Source organism: Salvelinus alpinus, chromosome 21, assembly GCF_045679555.1.
Source record: "Salvelinus alpinus chromosome 21, SLU_Salpinus.1, whole genome shotgun sequence".
Taxonomy (NCBI): Eukaryota; Metazoa; Chordata; class Actinopteri; order Salmoniformes; family Salmonidae; genus Salvelinus; species Salvelinus alpinus.
In genome coordinates this window covers 51,491,087-51,513,850 of record NC_092106.1, presented here as the reverse complement: position 1 = coordinate 51,513,850, position 22,764 = coordinate 51,491,087, and the positions used below count along the sequence as shown (strand labels likewise).

Here is a 22,764-nt window from a genome sequence, read left to right as displayed (position 1 = left end):
CTGACTGAAGAGAACTGGGGCTGAGTCCCTGTCTGTCACTGACTGAAGAGAACTCGGGCTGAGTCCCTGTCTGTCACTGACTGACGAGAACTGGGGCTGAGTCCCTGTCTGTCACTGACTGAAGAGAACTCGGGCTGAGTCCCTCTCTGTCACTGACTGAAGAGAACTCGGGCTGAGTCCCTGTCTGTCACTGACTGAAAAGAACTGGGGCTGAGTCCCTCTCTGTCACTGACTGAAGAGAACTGGGGCTGAGTCCCTGTCTGTCACTGACTGAAGAGAACTGGGGCTGAGTCCCTGTCTGTCACTGACTGAAGAGAACTGGGGCTGAGTCCCTGTCTGTCACTGACTGAAGAGAACTGGGGCTGAGTCCCTGTCTGTCACTGACTGTAGAGAACTGGGGCTGAGTCCCTGTCTGTCACTGACTGAAAAGAACTGGGGCTGAGTCCCTCTCTGTCACTGACTGAAGAGAACTGGGGCTGAGTCCCTGTCTGTCACTGACTGAAGAGAACTGGGGCTGAGTCCCTGTCTGTCACTGACTGAAGAGAACTCGGGCTGAGTCCCTGTCTGTCACTGACTGACGAGAACTGGTGCTGAGTCCCTGTCTGTCACTGACTGAAGAGAACTCGGGCTGAGTCCCTCTCTGTCACTGACTGAAGAGAACTGGGGCTGAGTCCCTGTCTGTCACTGACTGAAGAGAACTGGGGCTGAGTCCCTGTCTGTCACTGACTGACGAGAACTGGGGCTGAGTCCCTGTCTGTCACTGACTGAAGAGAACTGGGGCTGAGTCCCTGTCTGTCACTGACTGAAAAGAACTGGGGCTGAGTCCCTCTCTGTCACTGACTGAAGAGAACTGGGGCTGAGTCCCTGTCTGTCACTGACTGAAGAGAACTGGGGCTGAGTCCCTGTCTGTCACTGACTGAAGAGAACTGGGGCTGAGTCCCTGTCTGTCACTGACTGAAGAGAACTGGGGCTGAGTCCCTGTCTGTCACTGACTGTAGAGAACTGGGGCTGAGTCCCTGTCTGTCACTGACTGAAAAGAACTGGGGCTGAGTCCCTCTCTGTCACTGACTGAAGAGAACTGGGGCTGAGTCCCTGTCTGTCACTGACTGAAGAGAACTGGGGCTGAGTCCCTGTCTGTCACTGACTGAAGAGAACTCGGGCTGAGTCCCTGTCTGTCACTGACTGACGAGAACTGGGGCTGAGTCCCTGTCTGTCACTGACTGAAGAGAACTGGGGCTGAGTCCCTCTCTGTCACTGACTGAAGAGAACTGGGGCTGAGTCCCTCTCTGTCACTGACTGAAGAGAACTGGGGCTGAGTCCCTGTCAGTCTGACATCCGAATTCGCTACAACATTCTGCTGCGTAGCCTAGGCGAACACTTTGTAAAGAATATGTGCATAATGGCAGCTATTAACGACTTTATCCGGGATACTTTACCAACAGTAATATTTCCCCCTATTGGCAACTATCCCTCTAACGGCTATAGGTTAGTAGGCTACGTGAAACAAGCGAAATGTCAGTACAAAGACAAAGTGGAGTCGCAATTCAACGGGTCAGACACGAGACATATGTGGCAGGGTCTACAGGTAACCACGGACTACAAAAAGAAAACCAGCCACGTCACGGACACCGACGTCTTGCTTCCAGACAAACTAAACACCTTCTTCGTCCGCTTTGAGGATAACACAGTGCCACCGACACGGCTCGCTACCAAGGACTGTGGGCTCTCCTTCTCCATGGCCGACGTGAGTAAAACATTTAAACGTGTTAACCCTCGCAAGGCTGCAGGCCTAGGCGGCATCCCTAGCCGCGTCCTCAGAGCATGTATAAACCAGCTGGCTAGTGTGTTTACGGACATATTCAATCGCTCCCTATCCCAGTCTGCTGTCCCCACATGCTTCAAGATGGCCACCATTGTTCCTCTACCCAGGAAGGCAAAGATAACTGAACTAAATGACTATCGCCCCGTAGCACTCACTTCCGTCATCATGAAGTGCTTTGAGAGACTAGTCAAGGATCATATCACCTCCACCTTACCTGTCACCCTAGACCCACTTCAATTTGCGTACCGCCCCAATAGGTCCACAGACGATGCTGTACACTGCCCTATCCCATCTGGACAAGAGGAATACCTATGTAAGAATGCTGTTCATTGACTATAGCTCAGCATTCAACACCGTAGTACCCTCCAAGCTCATCATTAAGCTTGAGGCCCTGGGTCTCAACTCCGCCCTGTGCAATTGGGTTCTGGACTTCCTGAGGGGCCGCCCCCAGGTGGTGAAGGTAGGAAACAACATCTCCAATTTGCTGATCCTCAGGAAACTTGGCGTATGTCACGCATCACTTCTTTACAGGACAATGCCTCTCCTGTAAAGAAGTGATGCGTGACATACGCCAAGTTTGAAGGTTTTGCTTAGAACTTTTTTGTTGTTGTTGCCTGGTCACAGACAGCTAATGTGTTGTGCACTGAAGTCCACAGGGGGAAGGGAAAAGGTGAGAGAGCGAAGTAGATAGATGCGAGAAGGAATGATATATACAACGAGCTGTTTTGTATGTGACTGGTATGAAAGTGAACTTGTGTTTGCATTTGATCAGGGGTGATTGCGCCGATTCTATTGAAACCAATATTCTAAGCAAACGGGGATGATACCCTAGTTGAATGTATTCCACCGAAACGTGTCTTTCACATACCTCATCCGACTCTGTGTGGTTCCTCTGTGGCGTAACCTCTCTCAGCTCCTACTTTTACTGATACGGTTACTATGTACTAAGAGGGAAATGATTTCCTTGTTACTAAATCCAATGCTAAAGTATAGTTTCACCAGGTCATCTAACTCAGGCATTTCCACAGTGGCGCGCAACAGGGAGCCAGGGAGATATGTTAAAACAGACTATAACTGTTACTTTATTTAAAACATTTTGACACTTTATTCTCAATTTATTTATTTTTTTATCCAAGTATCCGTTAGCCTTTTTTTTTTTCTCTCTTCATTTGGCCCAAATCCTCTTCCGTAGAATTCACAGCCAGATGATATGTTGTCGTAACTCAGGTGTTATTAAACAAGCATGCTTCAAACATGCATTCCTGTTGAGTTGAAGGTCATAAATAGATTTACAGTAAGATTTCGAAACATTCCTGAAAGTCATCAAATGCGAGGTACCTTCTCTTGTAGTTGGCTGGACAGGGCCTTACTCTGATCGGACGCTGGGGATAGCAGCTCTGGTATCAATATCTGATTGCTCAGTCTGAAGCTTCCGTTGAAACATCGCGGCAGCACAAACAACGCTGGATCGTACTTCTCGTCTACGTCATCATGGATCCCTGTTCAACCAGAGAGAAGGACCAGACAGTGTCATGGATCCCTGTTCAACCAGAGAGAAGGACCAGACAGTGTCATGGATCCCTGTTCAACCAGAGAGAAGGACCAGACAGTGTCATGGATCCCTGTTCACCAGAGAGAAGGACCAGACAGTGTCATGGATCCCTGTTCAACCAGAGAGGAGAGCCAGACAGTGTCATGGATCCCTGTTCAACCAGAGAGAAGAGCCAGACAGTGTCATGGATCCCTGTTCACCAGAGAGAAGAGCCAGACAGTGTCATGGATCCCTGTTCAACCAGAGAGAAGAACCAGACAGTGTCATGGATCCCTGTTCAACCAGAGAGGAGAGCCAGACAGTGTCATGGATCCCTGTTCAACCAGAGAGAAGGACCAGACAGTGTCATGGATCCCTGTTCAACCAGAGAGAAGAACCAGACAGTGTCATGGATCCCTGTTCACCAGAGAGAAGAACCAGACAGTGTCATGGATCCCTGTTCAACCAGAGAGTGTCATGGATCCCTGTTCAGCAGAGAGGAGAGCCAGACAGTGTCATGGATCCCTGTTCAACCAGAGAGTGTCATGGATCCCTGTTCAACCAGAGAGAAGGACCAGACAGTGTCATGGATCCCTGTTCAACCAGAGAGGAGAGCCAGACAGTGTCATGGATCCCTGTTCAACCAGAGAGGAGAGCCAGACAGTGTCATGGATCCCTGTTCAACCAGAGAGGAGAGCCAGACAGTGTCAGAACCAGACAGATAACATGTGATCTACAACTTTAATGTTATTTTTAGTCACATGCATTATATATGAAGCAAGTCTAAGGCACATGTCCATACTGTGATTTAATCTATGTTATTCTCTCCTATTCTATTTTTGTCTATCCTATTCCATTCTGCTCTGCTCTATTCCAATCTATTCCGCTCTATTCCACTCTGCTCTATTCCACTCTATTCCACTCTGCTCTATTCCATTCTGCTCTATTCTATTCTGCTCTATTCCACTCTGCTCTATTCCATTCTGCTCTATTCCATTCTGCTCTATTCCATTCTGCTCTATTCTATTCTGCTCTATTCCATTCTGCTCTATTCCACTCTGCTCTATTCCACTCTGCTCTATTCCATTCTGCTCTATTCCATTCTGCTCTATTCCAATCTATTCCACTCTATTCCGCTCTATTCCACTCTATTCCACTCTGCTCTATTCCACTCTGCTCTATTCCACTCTGCTCTATTCCACTCTGCTCTATTATATTCTGCTCTATTCCATTCCGCTCTATTCCACTCTGCTCTATTCCACTCTGCTCTATTCCATTCTGCTCTATTCCATTCTGCTCTATTCCACTCTGCTCTATTCCACTCTGCTCTATTCCACTCTGCTCTATTCCACTCTGCTCTATTCCATTCTGCTCTATTCCATTCTGCTCTATTCCAATCTATTCCACTCTGCTCTATTCCGCTCTGCTCTATTGCGCTCTGCTCTATTCCACTCTATTCCACTCTGCTCTATTCCAATCTATTCCACTCTATTCCACTCTGCTCTATTCCACTCTGCTCTATTCCATTCTGCTCTATTCCATTCTGCTCTATTCCATTCTGCTCTATTCCACTCTGCTCTATTCCACTCTGCTCTATTCCATTCTGCTCTATTCCACTCTGCTCTATTCCACTCTGCTCTATTCCACTCTGCTCTATTCCACTCTGCTCTATTCCACTCTGCTCTATTCCACTCTGCTCTATTCCACTCTATTCCACTCTATTCCACTCTATTCCACTCTGCTCTATTCCACTCTGCTCTATTCCACTCTGCTCTATTCCACTCTGCTCTATTCCACTCTATTGTTGTCACGATTCCCGCCGAAGTCGGGTCCTCTCCTTGTTCGGGCGACGTTCGTCGGTCGGCGTCACCGGTCTTCTAGCCATCGCCGATCCACTTTTCATTTTCCATTTGTTTTGTCTTGTTTTCCTACACACCTGGTTCTCATTTCCCTCATTAAGTGTTGTGTATTTAACCCTCTGTTCCCCCCATGTCTTTGTGTGGAATTGTTTGTTTGTAAGTGCTTGTGCACATGTTTACTGGTGCGCGTCAGGTTTTGTACCCATGTTTGTTATTCTTTATGCCGTTGGTTTTGAAATTAAACTGCTCCGGCTATTACCTAGTTTCTGCTCTCCTGCGTCTGACTTCACTGTCACCAGTTACGCACACCTTTACAATTGTGGTAAAGACACGGATGAACTATGGTTAAGGACACCAGAGCATTAACAATAGAAGTGGAAACAGAAACGCTGTACCTAAACACACAGCGAAGGAGACTCCAATCACCAGCAGGATGAGGAAGATGAGGCAGATGAGGATCATCCACCGTCTTCTGTGCACCATGCAGGTCTACAAACAACACAATACACTTTACACTACACACAGCACACCATTTTACATTTTGGTCATTTTGGTCTCTTATCCAGAACAATTTAGTCTAAAACAGAACAACATGACTCAATCTACAGACAAACAGAGAGCAACACACAACCGTCTACAAATAGAAAAAAAACAATTCTGCCTATAGGAATGCAATTCAATTCAACTGATTGCAATTGAGAGTACAGGATTTACTACTGTACATTGATTTGAATGAACGAGTGGTTTGTTTGTCATAGCCCCATGATGAATTTGCATGTAAAGTCTGAAGTCAAACACCAAAACTGCTGTCACAGAGCCAGACCCTTCTGCACGCGTTGTGAGATCTGGTAACGGTGCTACCCAACTATTGCCTGATACCTAACTCACCTGTTACCTAACTGTTACCTGTTACCTAACTCACCTGTTACCTAACTGTTACCTGTTACCTGTTACCTAACTGTTACCTGATACCTGTTACCTAACTGACCTGTTACCTGTTACCTAACTGTTACCTGATACCTGTTACCTAACTGACCTGTTACCTGTTACCTAACTGTTACCTAACCGTTACCTGTTACCTAACTGTTACCTGTTACCTAACTGTTACCTGTTACCTAACTGTTACCTGTTACCTGACTGTTACCTAACTGTTACCTTCTACCTAACTGTTACCTGTTACCTAACTGTTACCTGTTACCTAACTGTTACCTAACTGTTACCTGCAACCTAACTGTTACCTGTTACCTAACTGTTACCTGTTACCTAACTGTTACCTGTTACCTAACTGTTACCTGTTACCTGACTGTTACCTAACTGTTACCTTCTACCTAACTGTTACCTGTTACCTAACTGTTACCTGTTACCTAACTGTTACCTGTTACATAACTGTTACATAACTGTTACCTAACTGTTACCTGTTACCTAACTGTTACCTGCAACCTAACTGTTACCTTCTACCTAACTGTTACCTGTTACCTAACTGTTACCTGTTACCTAACTGTTACCTTCTACCTAACTGTTACCTTCTACCTAACTGTTACCTGTTACCTGTTACCTAACTGTTACATAACTGTTACCTAACTGTTACCTGTTACCTAACTGTTACCTGTTACCTAACTGTTACCTTCTACCTAACTGTTACCTGTTACCTAACTATTACCTGTTACCTAACTATTACCTGTTACCCAACTGTTACCTGCTACGTAAATATGACCTGCTACCTAACTGTTACCTGCAACCTAACTGTTACCTAACTGTTACCTGTTACCTAACTGTTACCTGTTACCTAACTGTTACCTGTTACCTGCAACCTAACTGTTACCTAACTATTACCTGTTACCCAACTGTTACCTGCTACCTGACTGTTACCTGTTACTTAACTGTTACCTGTTACCTGCAACCTAACTGTTACCTAACTATTACCTGTTACCCAACTGTTACCTGCTACCTAACTGTTACCTGTTACCCAAATGTTATCTGTTACCTACCTATTACCTGCTACCTAACTGTTACCTGCTATGTAACTGTTACCTAACTGTTACCTGTTACCTGCTACCTAACTCTGACCTAACTGGTACCTACTACCTCACTGCTATCTAAATGTTACCTATTACCTGCTACCTAAATGTTACCTATTACCTGCTACCTAGTTGTTACCTGTTACCTAGTTAATACCTGTTACCTGCAACCTAACTGTTACCTACCTGCTACTTAACTGTTACCTTCTACCTAACCGGTACCTAACCGTTACCTAACCGTTACCTAACCGTTACCTAACCGTTACATGTTACCTAACTGCTACCTAACCGTTATCTAACTGTTATCTAACTGTTATCGAACTGTTACCTAACTGTTACATGTAATCTAACTGTTAAATGTTATCTAACTGTTACCTAACTGTTACCTGTTATCTAACTGTTACCTGTTATCTAACTGTTACCTAACTGTTACCTAGTTGTTACCTAACTGTTACATGTAATCTAACTGTTATCTAACTGTTACCTAACTGTTACCTAACTGTTACATGTTATCTAACTGTTACATGTTATCTAACTGTTACCTAACTGTTACCTAACTGTTACCTGTTACCTAACTGTTACCTGCTACCTAACTGTTACCTGTTACCTAACTGTTACCTAGTTGTTACCTAACTGTTACATGTAATCTAACTGTTACCTAACTGTTACCTAACTGTTACCTAACTGTTACATGTTACATGTTATCTAACTGTTACCTAGTTGTTACCTAACTGTTACATGTAATCTAACTGTTATCTAACTGTTATCTAACTGTTACCTAACTGTTACATGTTATCTAACTGTTACCTGCAACCTAACTGTTACCTGTTACCTAACTGTTACCTAGTTGTTACCTAACTGTTACCTGTTACCTAACTGTTACATGTAATCTAACTGTTACCTAACTGTTACCTAGTTGTTACCTAACTGTTACATGTAATCTAACTGTTACCTAACTGTTACATGTTATCTAACTGTTATCTAACCGTTACCTGTTACCTAACTGTAATCTAACTGTTATCTAACTGTTATCTAACTGTTACCTAACTGTTACATGTTACCTAACTGTTACCTAACTGTTATCTAACCGTTACCTGTTACCTAACTGTTTCTAACTGTTACCTAACTGTTATCTAACCGTTACCTGTTACCTAACTGTTACCTAACTGTTACATGTTACCTGCTACCTAACTGTTACCTGCTACCTAACTGTTACCTGTTACCTGCTACCTAACTGTTACCTACTACCTAAATGTAACCTGTTAAAGTACAACGCTTGTCTTTTATAATGTGGTCAGATATACTTGGATGTGTCGACGTTTGTTGCTGGCATGTCATCCCTGATCTTGCAAATTAAAAAGTAATTAAAGTAGTTGGTAATATCAGTTGGTTTTATGATGAATGAGCCGTCTGATTTAATGAATGATGGAGATGAGGTTGCCCCTTTGTTCTGAACATTTTATTTAAGATGCTCCAAAGCTTTTTACTATCATTCTTTATATCATTTATCTTTTGTTTCATAGTATAGTTTCTTCTTCTTTTTATTCAGTTTAGTCACATGATTTCTCTATTTGCAATAAGTTTGCCAATCAGCTGTGCAGCCAGACTTATTTGCCATTCCTTTTGCCTCATCCCTCTCAACCATACAATGTTTCAATTCCTCATCAATCCACAGGGATTTAACAGTTGTACAGTCATTTTCTTAATGGCTGCGTGCTTATTAGTAACTGGGATAAGCAATTTCCTAAATGCATCAAGTGCAGCGTCTGGTTGCTTCTCATTACACACCACAGACCAACAGATATTCTTTACATCGTCAACATAGGAATCACTACAAAACTTATTGTATGACCTCTTATACACTATATTAGGCCCAGCCTTTGGAACTGTGGTTTTCCTAGATGTGGCTACTATATTGTGATCACTACATCCTATAGATCTGGATAGTGTTTTAGAGCACATTTCTGCAGTATTAGTAAAGATGTGATCAATACATGTTGATGATTTCATTCCTGTGCTGTTTGTAACTACCCTGGTAGGTTGACTGATAACCTGAACCAGGATGCAGGCACTAGTTACAGTTTGAAGCTATTTCTTGAGTGGGCAGCCTGATGAAAGCCAGTCAATATTTAAATCACCCAGAAAATATACCTCTCTGTTGATATCACATACATTATCAAGCATTTCACACATGTTATCCAGATACTGACTGTTAGCACTTGGTGGTCTATAGCAGCTTCCCACCAGAATGGGCTTTAGGTGAGGGAGATGAACCTGTAGCCATATTACTTCAACAGTATTTAACATGAGATCCTCTATAAGCTTTACAGGAATGTGGTTCTGAATATAAACAGCAACACCTCCACCATTGGCATTTCTATATTTTCTGTAAATGTTATAACCATGTATTGCTACCACTGTATCATCAAGGGTATTATCTAGTTTCAGAGATAGTCAGAATATGAATGTCATCCGTTTCAAACAAATAATTGATTTCATGACCCTATTTTTTATTTTTTTTACCAGGTAAGTTGACTGAGAACACATTCTCATTTACAGCAACGACCTGGGGAATAGTTACAGTGGAGGATGAATGTGCCCATTGTAAACTGGGGATTATTAGGTGACGGTATGAGGGCCAGATTGGGAATTTAGCCAGGACACCAGGGTTAACACCCCTACTCTTATGATAAGTGCCATGGGATCTTTAATGGCCTCAGAGAGTCAGGACACCCGTTTAACGTCCCATCCAAACGACGGAACCCTACACAGGGCAGTGTCCCCAATCACTGCCGTGGGGCATTGGGATATTTTTTTAGACCAGAGGAAAGAGTGCCTCCTACTGGCCCTCCAACACCACTTCCAGCAGCATCTGGTCTCCCATCCAGGGATCAACCAGGACCAACCCTGCTTAGCTTCAGAAGCAAGCCAGCAGTGGGATACAGGGTGGTATGCTGCTGGCAAGCTACATAACCTAAGCTACAATATGTTAACGTGGGCTATTTTGAGCACTTTTCTTCTGGGATGCTTACTTGCTTTTATTGCTTTACTGGGAAGCTTAACAGCAGTAGAGGTGCTCATGTTCTTTATGTTGGTGCAGGGTGAGCTGCTCACAGTGGACTTCCTCCTAGGGAACACCGGCTTAATGCTACAGTGTGAATTTGGTTCATAGACACATGATTACTATGTACACTACCGTTCAAAAGTTTGGGGTGCTGGCCTTCCAGGCAGAGCTGCAAAGAAAAAGCCATATCTCAGACTGGCCAATAAAAATAAAATATTAAGATGGGCAAAAGAAAACAGACACTGGACAGAGGAACTCTGCCTAGAAGGCCAGCATCCCGGAGTCGCCTCTTCACTGCTGACGCTGAGACTGGTGTTTTGTGGATACTATTTAGTGAAGCTGCCAGTTGAGGACTTGTGAGGCATCTGTTTCTCAAACTAGACACTCTAAAGTACTTGTCCTCTTGCTCAGTTGTGCACCGGAGCCTCCCACTCCTCTTTCTATTCTGGTTAGAGCCAGTTTGTGCTGTTCTGTGAAGGGAGTAGTACACAGGAATTTCCCGCATGGAATAGCCTTCATTTCTCAGAACAAGAAAGACTGATGAGTTTCAGATGAAAGTTCTTTGTTTCTGGCAATTTTGAGCCTGTAATCGATCCCACAAATGCTGGCGCTCCAGATACTCAACAAGTCTAAAGAAGGCCAGTTTAATTGCTTCTTTAATCAGAACAACAGTTTTCAGCTGAGCTAACATAATTGCAAAAGGCTTTTCTAATGATCAATTAGCCTTTTAAAATGATAAACTTGGATTAGCTAACACAACGTGCCATTGGAACACAGGAGTGATGGTTGCTGATAATGGGCCTCTGTACGCCTATGTAGATATTCCATTAGAAATCAGCCGTTTCCAGTTACAATAGTCATTTACAACATTAACAATGTCTACACTGTATTTCTGATCAATTTGATGTTATTTTAATGGACAAAATATTTGCTTTTCTTTCAAAAACAAGGACATTTCTAAGTGACCCCAAACTTTTGAACGGTAGTGTACAATAGCTGTAGGATCAGTAGAGGCCTTCAGGGCAGTTAAAGGGACAGAAATTAGGTTACTTACATTGTGTCTACCAAAGTCCCTGGGATAATGTACATTTGCTGAAACATTATGACAACTCTTGTGACACAATCGTAGGGATTAACTGAGCTGGGCTCGGGTCATTGATAAGTCATTGTCTCAACGCAGCCTTATAATACTGTGAAAGGATCCAGGAACCCACAGGATTTGGGTGGATCCCGTCCTCCTTATAAAACCTGTTTTGTTTTACAAAAGGTGTCGAAATTGTCAAGAAACGTTACACCCATTGAGCTGCAATAATCACGTAGCCAGTTGTAAAGAGAAAGAATCCTGCTAAAGCTTTTCATGCAACGATTCAGAGAGGGCCCAGGGACAGATATGATGGGTCTTTTGTTAGTGTTTTGCTGTTACCTGCAACCTAACTGTTACCTAACTGTTACCTGCAACCTAACTGTTACATGTTACCTAACTGTTACCTGTTACCTAACTGTTACCTGTTACCTAACTGTTACCTGTTACCTAACTGTTACATGTTACCTAACTGTTACATGTTACCTAACTGTTACATGTTACCTAACTGTTACATGTTACCTAACTGTTACATGTTACCTAACTGTTACCTGCTACCTAACTGTTACCTGCAACCTAACTGTTACCTAACTGTTACCTGCAACCTAACTGTTACCTGCTACCTAACTGTTACCTGTTACCTAACTGTTACCTGTTACCTAACTGTTACCTGTTACCTAACTGTTACATGTTACCTAACTGTTACCTGTTACCTAACTGTTACATGTTACCTAACTGTTACATGTTACCTAACTGTTACATGTTACCTAACTGTTACATGTTACCTAACTGTTACATGCAACCTAACTGTTACCTGTTACCTAACTGTTACCTGCTACCTAACTGTTACCTGCAACCTAACTGTTACCTAACTGTTACCTGCAACCTAACTGTTACATGTTACCTAACTGTTACCTGTTACCTAACTGTTACATGTTACCTAACTGTTACATGTTACCTAACTGTTACATGTTACCTAACTGTTACCTGCTACCTAACTGTTACCTGCAACCTAACTGTTACCTAACTGTTACCTGCAACCTAACTGTTACCTGCTACCTAACTGTTACCTGTTACCTAACTGTTACCTGTTACCTAACTGTTACCTGCAACCTAACTGTTACCTGCTACCTAACTGTTACCTGTTACCTAACTGTTACCTGTTACCTAACTGTTACCTGTTACCTAACTGTTACATGTTACCTAACTGTTACCTGTTACCTAACTGTTACCTGTTACCTAACTGTTACATGTTACCTAACTGTTACATGTTACCTAACTGTTACATGTTACCTAACTGTTACATGTTACCTAACTGTTACACGTTACCTAACTGTTACATGTTACCTAACTGTTACCTGTTACCTAACTGTTACATGTTACCTATCTGTTATCTGTTACCTAACTGTTACATGTTACCTAACTGTTACATGTTACCTAACTGTTATCTGTTACCTAACTGTTACATGTTACCTAACTGTTACATGTTACCTAACTGTTACCTGTTACATAACTGTTACCTAACTGTTACCTAACTGTTACCTAACTGTACTACCTAACTGTTACCTACTACCTAACTGTTACCTTCTGTTAACTTCTACCTAACTGTGTTAAAGCCAGGATGGAAGCCAACCACAGTCTGGTGAAGAACAGATACGACAATGCATGCTGAGGATTCTGTGACTAGAATTCTTCACAGACAGACGTATACATGTATTTCACCACTTCCTGCAAAGAAGTGGCTTGGTAATGTGAACATTTCTCAGAGTCACAGCCTCTGCATGGTCACCCACCAACATCACCCGTGAGATGTTAACACTTTGGATTTGAATCAAAGCACCTATCTTACAATCAAAGACCCTGGATTCAATCATGACCAAGGGGTTGTAAGAGAGACATGAAAAGCTGTGACACTTTGTAATAAATACAAGTACCATTTCTTTGTTGGCGATGCTGTTCTGTACGTTGAGCGAGATCGACTCTTGGTTGACCTCTTCTCCATCAACCCGATGCTGCCCGCCATTATCGACAGGAACCTGAGAACACACACATCACACACGTCAGTTTCCTACCAACACTAAACAATGATGTGGAGACAGGGTTATTGCCTAACCCTGAATGTTATATCATGATATCATGATGTTGCACTAAGCCAACCCAGCCTAACGCTGAATGTTATATCATGATATCAGGATGTCGTAGCAAGCCAACCCAGCCTAACGCTGAATGATATATCATGATATCATGATGTCGTGGTAAGCCAACCCAGCCTAACGCTGAATGTTATATCATGATATCAGGATGTCGTAGTAAGCCAACCCAGCTTAACGCTGAATGTTATATCATGATATCATGATGTCGTAGCAAGCCAACCCAGGCTAACGCTGAATGTTATATCATGATATCATGATGTCGTAGTAAGCCAACCCAGCCTAACGCTGAATGTTATATCATGATATCATGATGTCGTAGTAAGACAACCCAGCCTAACGCTGATTGTTATATCATGATATCATGATGTCGTAGCAAGCCAACCCAGCCTAACGCTGAATGATATATCATGATATCATGATGTCGTAGCAAGCCAACCCAGCCTAACGCTGAATGATATATCATGATATCGTAGTAAGCCAACCCAGCCTAACGCTGAATGATATATCATGATATCATGATGTCGTAGTAAGCCAACCCAGCCTAACGCTGAATGATATATCATGATATCATGATGTCGTAGCAAGCCAACCCAGCCTAACGCTGAATGTTATATCATGATATCATGATGTCGTAGTAAGCCAACCCAGCCTAACGCTGAATGATATATCATGATATCATGATGTCGTAGCAAGCCAACCCAGCCTAACGCTGAATGATATATCATGATATCATGATGTCGTAGCAAGCCAACCCAGCCTAACGCTGAATGATATATCATGATATCATGATGTCGTAGTAAGCCAACCCAGCCTAACGCTGAATGATATATCATGATATCATGATGTCGTAGCAAGCCAACCCAGCCTAACGCTGAATGATATATCATGATATCATGATGTCGTAGCAAGCCAACCCAGCCTAACGCTGAATGTTATATCATGATATCATGATGTCGTAGTAAGCCAACCCAGCCTAACGCTGAATGATATATCATGATATCATGATGTCGTAGCAAGCCAACCCAGCCTAACGCTGAATGATATATCATGATATCATGATGTCGTAGCAAGCCAACCCAGCCTAACGCTGAATGATATATCATGATATCATGATGTCGTAGTAAGCCAACCCAGCCTAACGCTGAATGATATATCATGATATCATGATGTCGTAGTAAGCCAACCCAGCCTAACGCTGAATGATATATCATGATATCATGATGTCGTAGCAAGCCAACCCAGCCTAACGCTGAATGATATATCATGATATCATGATGTCGTAGTAAGCCAACCCAGCCTAACGCTGAATGATATATCATGATATCATGATGTCGTAGCAAGCCAACCCAGCCTAACGCTGAATGATATATCATGATATCATGATGTCGTAGTAAGCCAACCCAGCCTAACGCTGAATGATATATCATGATATCATGATGTCGTAGTAAGCCAACCCAGCCTAACGCTGAATGATATATCATGATATCATGATGTCGTAGCAAGCCAACCCAGCCTAACGCTGAATGATATATCATGATATCATGATGTCGTAGCAAGCCAACCCAGCCTAACGCTGAATGATATATCATGATATCATGATGTCGTAGCAAGCCAACCCAGCCTAACGCAGGATGGGAAACATGACCTGCTCCTTGTTCAACGTTCAACTTGTTCAACCTAGTTCCTTCACAGCAACACTTCAGATATTATAATGTATATCACTACTAATCACTCACCTTCATCGGAGTGGTGGAACCAGTTGAGCGTCTTGTCCTGTCTGTCTTGTCCTGTCTGTCTTGTCTTGTCCCGTCCCGTCCCGTCCCGTCCCGTCCCGTCCCGTCCCGTCCCGTCCGTCCGTCCGTCCGTCCGTCTGTCTGTCTTGCTTGTCTGTCTGTCTGTCTTGCTTGTCTGTCTGTCTGTCTGTCTTGCTTGTCTGTCTTGCTTGTCTGTCTGTCTTGCTTGTCTGTCTTGCTTGTCTGTCTGTCTTGCTTGTCTGTCTTGCTTGTCTGTCTTGCTTGTCTGTCTTGCTTGTCTGTCTTGCTTGTCTGTCTTGCTTGTCTCTGTCTTGCTTGTCTGTCTTGCTTGTCTCTGTCTGTCTTGCTTGTCTCTGTCTGTCTGTCTGTCTGTCTGTCTGTCTGTCTGTCTCTCTGTCTGTCATGCACACTGAAAACATTCATTTTCACTTTCTGTTTTTCATCAAAGTCAGATGTTCCTTTAGTCATGTGCCACTTCCCTGACACCCTTGGCTGTTTATGTACTGCACCGTCACTGCTACAATGACACTTATGACAGTGAGGATGTGGTTGTGGTTACAATTAGACAGCAGTCCTTCCAACAGTAGGCTAGACATATTTTTCCCTGTGCTGTATATAAAAAGGCCACTGTGTTGTTGAGGGAGAAAGTAATTCAGCCCCCAAATGGCAGTGATGACCCACCTGTTCAGGAGAAAGCAAGGGGTTTCCTTCCTCTGCTGTATCATTGGTGGTCAGCCTGGGTCTATTACCTGAAGTCATCTGCAATATGGAATGTGGAATTATACAAACATTCTAATGGACATTCTAATGTTCTAATGGACATTCTAATGGACATTCTAATGGACATTCTAATGGACATTCTAATGGACATTCTAATGGACATTCTAATGGACATTCTAATGTTCTAATGAACATTCTAATGGACATTCTAGTGAACATTCTAATGGACATTCTAATGAACATTCTAATGGAATACTTGTTCAATCATTATTCTATTAGCTGTTCTGCCTCAATAAAAATGTACTTATGAGCTGCATGTCTTTGAAAAGGATATGTGAGAGGATGTTTACAGAAGCCAAGTTTTATTACACTCCCTGAATGATATGCAGAAGCCAAATCAAATGTTTGTCCACCTGTCTGCATGTTCCAACTGAAACACATGTACGTTTCTGCAAGAATGTTCTCTGGTCATGGACAAATGTATGAGTCAGGAAAGTCTGGATTGCAAGACAAGTGAATGTTGCCAAAACAATGTCTAGCACTTCTGTGGCAACAATCAATGACATTATGAAACTATGGAGCAACCAATGTGAGCAGAAAGAAGCAACCTTTGGTTGTTACTGGGCAGAATAGAGTTATGATGTAGTGGGAGTTCAGATGCCTTGCCTGTCCTGACATGACACGCTGTCTCTTAATGCTGCGAAGCAGACAAGTCCTTGTTCAATGGTATAGAGGCCTCAAGTAACAAGTTCTTTTTTAAATTTTTTTACTTAGAACATTAGAAAATGGAAGAATTTCAAGATGACGGTCAATCACCCTCGGTCTGGGGCTCCATGCAAGATCTCACCTCGTGGGGCATCAATGATCATGAGGAAGGTGAGGGATAAGCCCAGAACTACACGGCAGGACCTGGTCAATGACCTGAAGAGAGCTGGGACCACAGTCTCAAAGAAAACCATTAGTAACACATTACGCCGTCATGGATTAAAATACTGCAGCGCACGCAAGGTCCCCCTGCTCAAGCCAGCGCATGTCCAGGCCCGTCTGAAGTTTGCCAATGACCATCTGGATGATCCAGAGGAGGAATGGGTGAAGGTCATGTGGTCTGATGAGACAAAAATAGAGCTTTTTGGTCTAAACTCCACTCGCCGTGTTTGGAGGAAGAAGAAGGATGAGTACAGCCCCAAGAACACCATCCCAATCGTGAAGCATGGAGGTGGAAACATCATTCTTTGGGGATGCTTTTCTGCAAAGGGGAAAGGACGACTGCACCGTATTGAGGGGAGGATGGATGGGGCCATGTATCGCGAGATCTTGGCCAACAACCTCCTTCCCTCAGTAAGAGCATTGAAGATGGGTCGTGGCTGGGTCTTCCAGCATGACAACGACCCGCAACACACAGCCAGGGCAACTAAGGAGTGGCTCCGTAAGAAGCATCTCAAGGTCCCGGAGTGGCCTAGCCAGTCTCCAGACCTGAACCCAATAGAAAATCTTTGGAGGGAGCTGAAAGTCCGTATTGCCCAGCGACAGCCCCGAAACCTGAAGGATCTGGAGAAGGTCTGTATGGAGGAGTGGGCCAAAATCCCTGCTGCAGTGTGTGCAAACCTGGTCAAGAACTACAGGAAACGTATGATCTCTGTAATTGCAAACAAAGGTTTCTGTACTAAATATTAAGTTCTGCTTTTCTGATGTATCAAATACTTATGTCATGCAATAAAATGCTAATTAATTACTTAAAAATCATACAATGTGATTTTCTGGATTTTTGTTTTAGATTCCGTCTCTCACAGTTGAAGTGTACCTATGATAAAAATGACAGACCTCTACATGCTTTGTAAGTAGGAAAACCTGCAAAATCGGCAGTGTATCAAATACTTGTTCTCCCCACTGTATATAGGACATTATTCAATCCAATTATAGATACGTGGCAGGTAACAGGATTTTCAGGAAACAAGTTCAAAATGTTCACCCAATATTTCCCGACCTCGGCATTGTAGCCCACCATGTCTTATTTCGGGCCCATTTTCACCGTCTTTGGAGAAGGGTGTAATTGTAGTTTATTGAAATCGCCGTTTCTTGATGTCAAATTACACGCATTGATGCTTGCTATTGGTCCGTGGCCGTTTCTTTTGCGTCGTGGACAACAGTTGTTGACAACTGTAGCATTATAGCTTAGCCTAACCCTCTCCCTTTCCCTAACCTTAACCTCTATTCTCCTAACCTAACACGTTAGTTATCCTGACCTGCTAAGTTAGTTATCCTGACCTGCTACGTTAATTCTCCTGACCTGCTACGTTAGTTATCCTGACCTGCCACGTTAGTTATCCTGACCTGCCACGTTAGTTATCCTGACCTGCCACGTTAGTTATCCTGACCTGCCACGTTAGTTCTCCTGACCTGCCACGTTAGTTCTCCTAACCTGCCACGTTAGTTCTCCTAACCTGCCACGTTAGTTCTCCTAACCTGCCACGTTAGTTCTCCTAACCTGCCACGTTAGTTATCCTAACCTGCCACGTTAATTATCCTAACCTGCCACGTTAGTTCTCCTAACCTGCCACGTTAGTTCTCCTAACCTGCCACGTTAGTTCTCCTAACCTGCCACGTTAATTATCCTAACCTGCCACGTTAGTTCTCCTGACCTGCCACGTTAATTCTCCTGACCTGCTACGTTAGTTATCCTGACATGCTACGTTAGTTCTCCTAACCTGCCACGTTAGTTATCCTAATTTGCCACGTTAGTTCTCCTAACCTGCCACGTTAGTTATCCTAACCTGCCACGTTAGTTATCCTAACCTGCCACGTTAGTTATCCTAACCTGCCACGTTAGTTATCCTAACCTGCCACGTTAGTTCTCCTAACCTGCCACGTTAGTTCTCCTAACCTGCCACGTTAGTTCTCCTAACCTGCCACGTTAGTTCTCCTAACCTGCTACGTTAGTTCTCCTAACCTGCTACGTTAGTTCTCCTAACCTGCTACGTTAGTTCTCCTAACCTGCTACGTTAGTTCTCCTAACCTGCTACGTTAGTTATCCTAACCTGCTACGTTAGTTATCCTAACCTGCTACGTTAATGCTCCTAACCTGCCACGTTAGTTATCCTAACCTGCTACGTTAGTTATCCTAACCTGCTACGTTAGTTCTCCTGACCTGCCACGTTAATTCTCCTAACCTGCCACGTTAATTCTCCTGACCTGCTACGTTAGTTCTCCTGACCTGCTACGTTAATTCTCCTGACCTGCTACGTTAATTCTCCTTACCTGCTACGTTAATTCTCCTTACCTGCTACGTTAGTTCTCCTGACATGCTACGTTAGTTATCCTAACCTGCCACGTTAGTTCTCCTGACCTGCTACGTTAGTTCTCCTAACCTGCTATGTGATCAAATCATCTGTGTTGAGAAACTATTAGTCTCATAACACTGATGTGGTGGTACTGATGGTTTGTTGACGTAGCATGTTAGGAGAACTAAAGTGGCAGGTTAGGAGAACTAACGTAGCATGTCAGGATAACTAATGTAGCAGGTAGCAGGTGTCAGGAGAACTAACGTGGCAAATTAGGATAACTAACGTGGCAGGTTAGGAGAACTAACGTAGCATGTCAGGAGAACTAACGTAGCATGTCAGGAGAACTAACGTAGCATGTCAGGAGAACTAACGTAGCATGTCAGGAGAACTAACGTAGCATGTCAGGAGAACTAACGTAGCATGTCAGGAGAACTAACGTAGCATGTCAGGAGAACTAACGTAGCATGTCAGGAGACCTAACGTAGCATGTCAGGAGAACTAACGTGGCAGGTTAGGAGAACTAACGTAGCATGTCAGGAGAACTAACGTAGCATGTCAGGAGAACTAACGTAGCATGTCAGGAGAACTAACGTAGCATGTCAGGAGAACTAAAGTGGCATGTCAGGAGAACTAACGTAGCAGGTCAGGATAACTAACGTAGCAGGTCAAGATAACTAACGTAGCACATCAGGATAACTAACGTAGCATGTTAGGATAACTAACGTGGCAGGTTAGGAGAATTAACGTGGCAGGTTAGGAGAATTAACGTAGCAGGTTAGGAGCATTAACGTAGCAGGTTAGGATAACTAACGTAGCAGGTTAGGAGAACTAACGTAGCATGTTAGGAGAACTAACGTAGCATGTTAGGAGAACTAACGTAGCAGGTTAGGATAACTAACGTAGCAGGTTAGGATAACTAACGTAGCAGGTTAGGAGAACTAACGTAGCAGGTTAGGAGAACTAACGTAGCAGGTTAGGAGAACTAACGTAGCAGGTTAGGAGAACTAACGTAGCATGTTAGGAAAACTAACGTAGCAGGTTAGGAGAACTAACGTAGCAGGTTAGGAGAACTAACGTGGCAGGTTAGGAGAACTAACGTGGCAGGTTAGGAGAACTAACGTAGCAGGTTAGGAGAACTAACGTGGCAGGTTAGGATAAATAACGTGGCAGGTTAGGAGAACTAACGTAGCAGGTTAGGAGAACTAACGTGGCAGGTTAGGAGAACTAACGTGCCAGGTTAGGAGAACTAACGTGGCAGGTTAGGAGAACTAACGTGGCAGGTTAGGAGAACTAACGTAGCAGGTCAGGAGAACTAACGTAGCAGGTCAGGATAACTAACGTGGCAGGTCAGGAGAACTAACGTGGCAGGTCAGAATAACTAACGTAGCAGGTCAGGATAACTAACGTAGCAGGTCAGGATAACTAACGTAGCAGGTTAGGAGAATTAACGTAGCAGGTTAGGAGCATTAACGTAGCAGGTTAGGATAACTAACGTGGCAGGTTAGGATAACTAACGTGGCAGGTTAGGAGAACTAACCTAGCCGGTTAGGATAACTAGCGTAGCAGGTTAGGAGAACTAACGTGGCAGGTTAGGAGAACTAACGTGGCAGGTTAGGAGAACTAACGTAGCAGGTTAGGATAACTAACGTAGCAGGTTAGGAGAACTAACGTGGCAGGTTAGGAGAACTAATGTGATAGGTTAGGAGAACTAACGTGGCAGGTTAGGAGAACTAATGTGGCAGGTTAGGAGAACTAACGTGGCAGGTTAGGAGAACTAATGTGATAGGTTAGGAGAACTAATGTGGCAGGTTAGGAGAACTAATGTGATAGGTTAGGAGAACTAACGTGGCAGGTTAGGAGAACTAATGTGATAGGTTAGGAGAACTAATGTGGCAGGTTAGGAGAACTAATGTGATAGGTTAGGAGAACTAATGTGGCAGGTTAGGAGAACTAATGTGATAGGTTAGGAGAACTAATGTGGCAGGTTAGGAGAACTAATGTGATCGGTTAGGAGCCTGAGGTTAAGGTTAAGAAAAGGGTTAGGCTTAGCAACAATGCTACTGTTGTCAACAACTCTTATCCCAGATGACACAACCAGATAGAGCTGTAATTGTAGCCACAATGGTACAAACCATCAGTAACATAAACCCTGAACTGACCAACCAACGGCAAGTATCAATGAACTGAACAATGGCATGCACCAATGGGCGTTTCCTGACATCAAGGAACGCCCAAATCAAGCCAAATCAAGAAACGCTCCGAATGTCGGTCTGCAATACACCATATTGAACTTTTGTGCATTTGAAAAGCTGCGTTGTGTTCTCAAGGTTGACGTAGCCGAAACCTGAACCGAAACGAATCGACTTTCAATAACAGCCTACCCTTTTCTTTCTATTTACGAATATGGCATTTATCGATTCGATTTAAACTCACCTGTTGCTTAGAGGTATTTTCAGCATGGTGATTGTTGTTGTCAAGGCTGTAACTCGGCTGTAACTCGATGCTGTCCATGTTTCCCAAGTTATTACAATACTCGGGAATAATTTCCCCAAAACCGGAACTATGAGACGCTTTTACCCTTTATCAGTCTCAAGACATTAGGCTATATTCAATAACGAACATTTAAATCAATACTGACGTACATGATAAGTTATGAAAATATTTTTGTAGTCTAATCAGCGTTGTTATACAACTTCCATTTGACTATTCCTTTCTCCCCTGCCCAGCTGGTTTGGCCCAGGTGACTTTCTTTTCAAGTTTCGATGGAGACGGAAGAAGGCGTTGTCTTTACTCAGAGCGAGAAAGAATAAAAGAAAAGAGAGTTCCCGAATGTGTCAAATAGACCAGCGGCAGCAGCTTTCCCTGTCAATAATGTCTGTTCCCATATAACATCTAGATGTCATTCCATAGGCATTTTCCAGGACTTTTGAAGCTTGTTGAGCAGTCTAGACTGTGTTACTTCAGTCCTGTAGGAATGTCCCCTAATATTGACATGTAGTAAATATTGATAAACCATGGAATAGAATGGAATGGAATAGAATGTATTAAAATAGAATAGAATAGAATGTATTAGAATAGAATAGAATGTATTAGAATGGAATAGAATGTATTAGAATGGAATAGAATGGAATGGAATAGAATGTATTAGAATGGAATATAATGTATTAGAATGGAATGGAATAGAATGTATTAGAATGGAATAGAATGTATTAGAATGGAATGGAATAGAATGTATTAGAATAGAATGGAATAGAATGTATTAGAATGGAATAGAATGTATTAGAATGGAATAGAATGTATTAGAATGGAATAGAATGTATTAGAATGGAATAGAATAGAATGTATTAGAATGGAATAGAATGTATTAGAATGTATTAGAATGGAATGGAATAGAATGTATTAGAATGGAATGGAATAGAATGTATTAGAATAGAATGGAATAGAATGTATTAGAATGGAATAGAATGTATTAGAATGTATT

General features: G+C 43.0%; 1 protein-coding gene across 2 annotated transcripts in view; it reads right to left on the bottom strand.

Moving 5' to 3' along the window:
* The window catches only part of LOC139548451 (TPA-induced transmembrane protein), a 33,745-nt gene extending 11,510 nt beyond the window's left edge, over positions 1-22,235 (bottom strand). For both annotated transcript variants that reach the window (XM_071358162.1, XM_071358161.1), the window contains exons 1-5: positions 21,717-22,235; positions 15,964-16,041; positions 13,310-13,411; positions 5,608-5,701; positions 3,161-3,321 (exon numbers count right to left, since the gene is read on the bottom strand). In XM_071358162.1, coding sequence (XP_071214263.1) covers positions 3,161-3,321; positions 5,608-5,701; positions 13,310-13,411; positions 15,964-16,041; positions 21,717-21,794 — 513 coding nt within the window. In that variant the 5' untranslated portion in view covers positions 21,795-22,235. The remainder of the gene's footprint in view (positions 1-3,160; positions 3,322-5,607; positions 5,702-13,309; positions 13,412-15,963; positions 16,042-21,716) is intronic.
* Positions 22,236-22,764: the final 529 nt, after the last annotated feature.